Source organism: Phragmites australis, chromosome 18 (genome assembly GCF_958298935.1).
Source record: "Phragmites australis chromosome 18, lpPhrAust1.1, whole genome shotgun sequence".
NCBI lineage: Eukaryota > Viridiplantae > Streptophyta > Magnoliopsida > Poales > Poaceae > Phragmites > Phragmites australis.
Window position 1 is genome coordinate 25471656 of NC_084938.1, and position 7189 is coordinate 25478844.

At 40.7% G+C, this 7189-nt stretch overlaps 1 protein-coding gene across 5 annotated transcripts; it reads left to right on the plus strand.

Moving 5' to 3' along the window:
• The first annotated feature begins 986 nt into the window (after positions 1-986).
• LOC133898422 (OVARIAN TUMOR DOMAIN-containing deubiquitinating enzyme 4-like) lies at positions 987-4387 on the plus strand. 5 transcript variants are annotated; one of them, XM_062339111.1, is made up of 7 exons: positions 987-1256; positions 1872-2398; positions 2556-2677; positions 2796-2836; positions 2947-3045; positions 3610-3820; positions 4205-4387. In XM_062339111.1, the coding sequence occupies exons 2-6, from the start codon at positions 1891-1893 to the stop codon at positions 3779-3781; spliced, it is 942 nt and encodes a 313-aa protein (XP_062195095.1). In that variant the 5' UTR covers positions 987-1256; positions 1872-1890; the 3' UTR covers positions 3782-3820; positions 4205-4387. The 5 variants fall into 5 exon arrangements, with proteins under 5 accessions (XP_062195095.1, XP_062195098.1, XP_062195094.1 ...); XM_062339114.1 differs by lacking the exon at positions 4205-4387 and having other exon boundaries at positions 1872-1984; positions 3610-4014; XM_062339110.1 differs by lacking the exon at positions 4205-4387 and having other exon boundaries at positions 3610-4006.
• The last annotated feature ends 2802 nt before the right edge of the window (positions 4388-7189 follow it).

Here is a 7189-nt window from a genome sequence, read left to right on the forward strand (position 1 = left end):
TCTGAAATTTCGAATGGACTCAGCGTGTGGACAAGTACCATCAAAGCTCACATCCACGGCAATCTTGATCTGGGCCCAGACGTACTGCCATGCCGCTCCCCATGGGATGATTGCTTGTCCGTGCAGAGGATCCTAATTCAAATATAATTGTATGGAAAAATAGGTTTGTTTATCTATCTCTACTATTTTAACTTGACTCGGTAGATGTAAATATATGTCTTTAATCTAGTTCGATAGTGAAGCTTTAGCCTATTTTGACGGATACAGTTTTCTGTATTCGCTCATACAGACGAACTTACTTATTAATATCACAAAATCATCTTCATACGAACAATAAATCACAATCTCATATCTCACATCCATTCATACGTTCTCAAATTTGATCAACCAATTAGAAACTCAGCTGAGTCTGACATGATTTATTTTGTTTTGGTCCACACCTACGTGGCCAAACCTGAATGAGCTAATTATTTGACAGAGGAATCGGCCGTCGACGTTTTCGCCTAGTGTGGGTGCAAAAATGAACCTTGTGTGGGTGAGACAAAAGTTGACTTTAATCCAAACGAGTGTGCTCCCGAGATCAACATCAAAAAATTAACGAGACAAGTGCTAACTCCGATCCCAACAATCCCATATAACTAACTAAATATTTTTTAATAAATATAACTTCACGTTTACTTCTCAATCCATACGAGCCACCAATAATGGATGCCGATTGGTGGGGCCATGTCGTCTCAGGACACGAGCATGCAATCTGATCAGCAGTTCAGCAGCATCACGAAATCAGGCCCATGTTTTTAGTGGAACGTCAGGCCCATGCCTACTATCAAACATAGGCAAAGCTTCACGTGCCAGAGTAGCCCAACAAGATCTACACGGGCCAGAACGAATAGGCCCATTCTGGCCCATTACTCGCACTGTGGTGCTGCTCTGTTGGTCAGTTGAGGTTGACGAGCCCTCGAACTTGAGCTTTCCGCTTTGTCCCACCGAGCCGCAGCGCAGGCCGCCGATGGCATCTTCCCTCCCCTCGCTGTAATTCCATCTCCTCCCCGGCTTCCCCGCCATTGTCCCCGCTCGAAGCAAAACCCGCTTAACCCGGCTGTCTCGCCTGAGCACTCCTCCTTTCACCCCTCTCCCACTTCTCCCCACCACGGAAGCAAGGCGGAGGACTAACCTCACAGTGCGGGTGTTTCCGCCCCCTTTCACGCCTCTTGCTGCATTCGGATTCCCTCTCCCTGAATTTCCTCAGTTCGGAGGTTAGTTTTTACTCCTGATTTGGGTCGACTGTATTCTGAAAAAGATTGGATTTGCTCCGTGCTTGTACTGTTCGTTAGAATTCTGCTGTATTTTAAATTGGCATCGTGGAGATTTGATGCCATTCAATCGCTGTTCTGCTTGTTCCCTCGTTGCAAAGGTTTAGCCAAGAATGTGATGTCGTCTGAGTGTTGGCCACTGTTACGGCAATCTTTAGCTTCCCTTCTTTGAAATGTTTCTGGACGATTGTTTCTTGATCATGTTTCCTTGAGATTGCATAAGTTTACTACCCCAGACCCAGGGTAAGCAAAGAATATAAGCGTTGCGTTGCTTAGCAGGCAACCACCTTATAAGACGGTAACTAGTACCATTTCTTTAGCAAGTTATGTAGTCCAGAACCTTGTTGATCTTGATTATACTCATGTATTGCGGATAATGTTATGATTTGAAGACATTATATTGCTGCTGCCGATCTGCGTGAGCTAGCTGCTTGAACAGTTTCAGGTCAATTGGACTATGACTTTCTATTTTAGTTTCGAGCATGTTCTTGTTGAAGACTAAATCATGGATACCCTGTTGTACTTGTTCTTACACGCAATTTCTCCATAAATGTGCAGCTGGTACTACTTGAACTGGATGCGGCTCTACTCACCTGCGGTCTGTTTGTGCCGATCTGCTTCTTGTAGTATGCAGTCCCATCCCAATCGGTTCCAAGGAGGATTCACACAAAGTATGGCCATATGGAAGTGCTCGCACTCGCAGTCAAGCACTTACCCATTGAAATCTGGTTTAGTTGATTTTTCACTTATTAAGAACATAAAGCCTCCTGAACCACAAAGTCTAAAGTACTTTGTCAGCTTAACGGGCCAACAATTCAGTTGTGGACTGTCAACCAGAGAAGGTAGTCTAAGTATAAATCTTGAAATGCCTTCACGCGGAAAATTTTCGAGGATCGGCTGGAACTGGAGAGGCATGCATCAAAAGATAGGAGGTGCAGCCGGTGGACTTTGCTTTGGTTTCTCGGTTACCGGACTGGCAAGCGCTGAGGTCCCTGTGATTAGAAGCAACGACAATGCACATATTTCAGCACCATCTACCAGTTCAACTCACGGGAAGAAAGTCTACACAGATTATTCCCTCACTGGTGATAAATGCCCACCTTTTGGGTTTAATAAGTTACTTTTATGAATCCTGCAGTGCCTTTGTTGTCGTATGCTTCCTAATTATAATTCTTATGATTCGATAATAGAAGAATGGACATTCGCCTCATTACTTGTGACTGATTTACTTGGATCCCTCAGGTATTCCTGGAGATGGAAGATGTTTATTCCGCTCTGTGGTCCATGGTGCGTGCATTAGGTCAGGGAAACCCATACCTAATGAAGATCTTCAGAGAAAACTAGCCGATGAATTGAGAGCAATGGTATGTCTAGGATGCCTCTCGACAATAGTAATACTTTCGATGACTAATCATTCTTAAATTTGGTTTTGGTTAATAGTGTCATTCACTAAAGCTTCTGTATAATTTCCTAATTGAATAGGTCGCTGATGAATTTGTCAAGAGGCGGGAGGAGACTGAATGGTTAGTTGATACACTTTCTTTGCTCTTCTGAGTCTACAATGGAATCAAACCATAATGGTTACTGCTGATATGTTGCAAACTGTTGCATTTGTTGTAACACCAATTCGCAGGTTCGTTGAGGGGGATTTCGATACATATGTATCCCATATTAGGCAGCCACATGTGTGGGGAGGCGAGCCAGAATTGTTCCTGGCTTCACATGTCCTTCAGTAAGTAATTGTATTAGTATTTTAGTAACATACATTTCAAATTTGGCTACCATCAATCCCTAAAATTTAAGCTTATCACTTATTAACTAAAATGTATATTAGTGCAATATCCTTATAAGCTGAATAGTGTTGAGAAGGAAAATATGATGCAACAAATGAATGCTTTGCTTTCTACTTGATTGTTTGGGGATAAGTAGTAGCTCTCAAATTTCACCTAGATTACTAATTCAACAACCTTTGTAGCTTTTTTTTTTTTTTTTTGCTACTATGCTCTTGTAAAATAGCCTACCCAAATTGCTTGGGACGAAAAGGCTTTGTTGTTGTTGTTGATCTTGTCAAATCACATTCAAACTCTAGGTGCCAATATAACTGTAAAAAGATCAAATGGACAATGATAGATAAAATCACATAGCTAATAAGTTCTTAAGTTAATTTACAAAAGGTTGCTGCCTAATTTTGATCTGTTTTGACTTTTGAGTCAACAAGTGCTAAAGTTGTATGGTCCATCTCTAGTTACAAAGTACTGAAGAATTAAGACTGTAAACAAACCATTACTTTGTTCAGGATGCCAATAACTGTTTACATGCACGATGAAGATGCGGGTGGTCTGATAGCCATTGCAGAATATGGCGAGCAGTATGGGAAAGAAGACCCAATCCAAGTCTTGTATCATGGTTTTGGCCATTATGATGCTCTACAGATTCCAGCAAAGAGTGGTCCAAAGAAGAGACTGTAGAAATTGTTGAGTTATATGTTACTGAGGTGTAAGGGTGTGGTACTATCTCTGTTTCAGTATAACCTTACTGAACATTCAAACTATATGCACCTGTACTTATGTGAGTGTGGAATACGGCTTTGCTGAAAGCTTGTGCATTAGAAACAGGGTATCACTTATTGTTATTGTGCTCTTTTGTTCTATTTCTATATCATCTATTTTCCTTTTGTTGATAGATACAGAGTTTCAGATGCATATGTCTGTTGTACATCCATCCTGCCCCCACCATTGGGAAAATTTTGAAACAAAAAATTGCATGCAAACATGTAATTTGTACTGAAGTCTGTTACACAAGCGTTGAATTCTGATTTTCTACCTGCTTCTCTTGTTCCACGGAGAAGTACTATCCCCTGAAAACTGAACTTGTCAATCTTTTGCTGGCAGGTAATGCTGCGAAAGGGTTTGATCAAGTCCGTCGCTCGAAGACTTCCATCTTCAGACACAAACTCGTAGAATCTTGAGAAGATAGGGGATAAATGGTGATCCATTCTCAGCCTGAAGTGGCTGAAAGAACAAAAAATTTGGGCTCTGTTGCTTACGGCTGCTAAGTTCGTTTCCGTGCTACTGCACCACTCAGAAACAGGAATCACCCTTTAAAATATTAAGTGCAACACGAAGCAAATTCAGGTCAGCGGTCGTAGACTGAAGACGCCATCAGACATATTTTATAGATGGGTTGTGCTTTGTGCCATTCGCGCTATGACGCGGCTGCCGCTGATTACAGAAGAACAGGATTTAGATTCAGAACTACACCGGATCGTTTCAGCCAGATCCAAGTTCCTCGTGTTTGCTTTGCATCTCACGGCACGCCTTGGATCTCCTTGACCTCGCTAGGTAGAATGCTTTGCTTTGTACTAGAAAGGACGAGCTGCCATCTTACAAACTCGCACACGGTCTAGGCTCTGTCCTGCAACGCAAAAGGTTAATAAAAGCAACCCTAACAAACCAGCTGTCCGGGATTATACGTCAGTGATTTTCTATATCCTCTGCAGTGCCCTAGAGGATCATGTCCCCCGTCCTATGCTGCACTGTGTTGTGCACACTGTGTGGACCAACCCTGCACAGTACACGCCCTTCTGAAACCGAAGGATCAGGGGCGCAAGTTTACCGTGCGGCCAGCCGGTCATGGGGTAGTGTGACGACGCCAAATGTGGACTACAGGATGCAGAATAATAGGATGGCAACGGTGATGGCCTCCTGACGGTAGTGGTGGCCGGATCCGATGCCTCTGCGACAGAACGAAGACAACGGGGAATGAGGTGACGGCCTCCTGACTCCAGACGGCGACGGCGACAGAAGATGAATGTGGATGGAGTAGATAGAGATCTAACCCTAATCAAGCTTGGATGCCATATTGATGGTATAAATAATGGATATATAGGTTAAAATATTAGAACTAAGATATTACTTTAATACCTTTAGAGCACCTTTAAAAGACTCGCCAGCTGCCTCGTCATCATTAAATTTACTGAGCCCAAAAAAACACCGCTCCTACTGACTGGCTATCGCTATCGCAATACCTGTGGCATTCGCTATCTGTCCAACACTCTCGCCACGTATAGAGAGCCTCCCAGGCTCGCTATAAGCACGGTAGATGAGTGTTATATGTACTGTAGATGAGCATTATGCCAAATTAAAATAGTGATATTCTGTTATTTAAAAAATCCTATAACTTTTTATAGGTATTCTATAATTCATATGCAATCTATTTTAATTGAATTAATCAAAAAACTTATGTATAATTTAAACTAAAATTCTCAAAAAGATACTTTTATAACTTGTAATAATTGTTAGGGCTTCAAATAAATTTTCAAAAATCTGGAAAAAAAATACTAATATTCTTATTATATGACGGACTAATTTTTAAAATTATTTCCAGTCCTACGTTATATAGTGAAAAAGTGGGTTCCTTTTTAATACTTTATTTATATGTATTTTTATCATTTTATGTGATATTCTTCTTTAATTCAAACAAAATCCAAACATATATAAATTCATCCAAATACCCATGAATGCTTTATGAAATACATGTGAGTACGAAGGTGTATAATTTTAAAACTGCATACATTACCATACAATATTAAAACTATATACATTACCATACAATATTAAAACCCCATACATTACCATACAATTTTAAAATTGCATGCATTACCATATATTATTAAAACACTAGACCCCTCCATATTGTTGCCATAGGTGCTTGATAAGATCATCTTGAAGGTGGGAGGGAGTTTCCCTATTTCTAATCCTATTATGAGTTTGAATAAACTGCCACAGTTCATGTGTATCCTTATGGGAATGTTTCACCTTTTCTCCTACTTGATTGTAATTGAAGTCTTCTGTACCTTCCTCCTGCTCATCTTCAATTGTCATGTTATACATGGTGATACAAGTTGTCATGATTTATCGGAGTATGTCTTGATCCTAAAACCGAGCTGGTCCACAAACAATGGCAAAACGAATTTGCAGAACCCCAAAAGCTTTTTCCACATCCTTCTTACATGCTTCTTGAGCTTAGGCGAAATGTTTCTTCCTATTGCCTTGTGGAGATTGTATGGTCTTCACAAATATAACCCATGTGTGATATATGTTATCTGCAAGGCAATATCTCATTGTATAATTGTGACCATTGATGGTATAATTCACCTATAGAGCTTGCCCTTTGGCTAGCTTTGCAAAGAGATGGGAACAGTGAAGAACATTAATATTATTGTGAGACCCTGATAAACCAAAGAATGCATGCTAAATTCAAAGATCTTGTGAAGCAACGACTTCTAGAATGATTGTTGGCTCGTGCACATGGCTAGTATACATACCTTGCCATGCTGAAGGATAATTTTTCTACTTACTGGCGCAAGAAGATATCTTGTACAAACAAGTGCAACGAGGGCTCACTCACATGAGTGGCTCAAGCTTGGAGAAAAAGTGGAGAGAGAGGAACACCAAATATGTTGATGGTAAAAAGGATCGATTGAATCACACAACATGTGCCTAGGTGGTGTAACACCCTGTGTTTAGCTTAAGGTATAATTGTAGAATTAGCTCCAAATTAGAAATTTTTTTTAAGGATAACTAAGTATGTGGGAACAGGTGCAGGGATGTGTATGTATACCCGTACATACACACTCATACATGTTGAAGGTGCTAAGTTCAGTAGATGTTCCAAGGTTTATCAATGCTAGTTAAAACATGAGCACTGCATTAGGTTGCTTGGCATGCATCAATGGTTTTACGGTTCTTTGGGTGGGGGTTTGAATTGAATGTCTCTCAATCCAAACTCACTCTTAGATTCTGATCAGCTCCAATTCAAATCCAAGTTCAGGGATTCCAACTATTACCAAAAGCTAGAGGACCAGATTAAGTCAA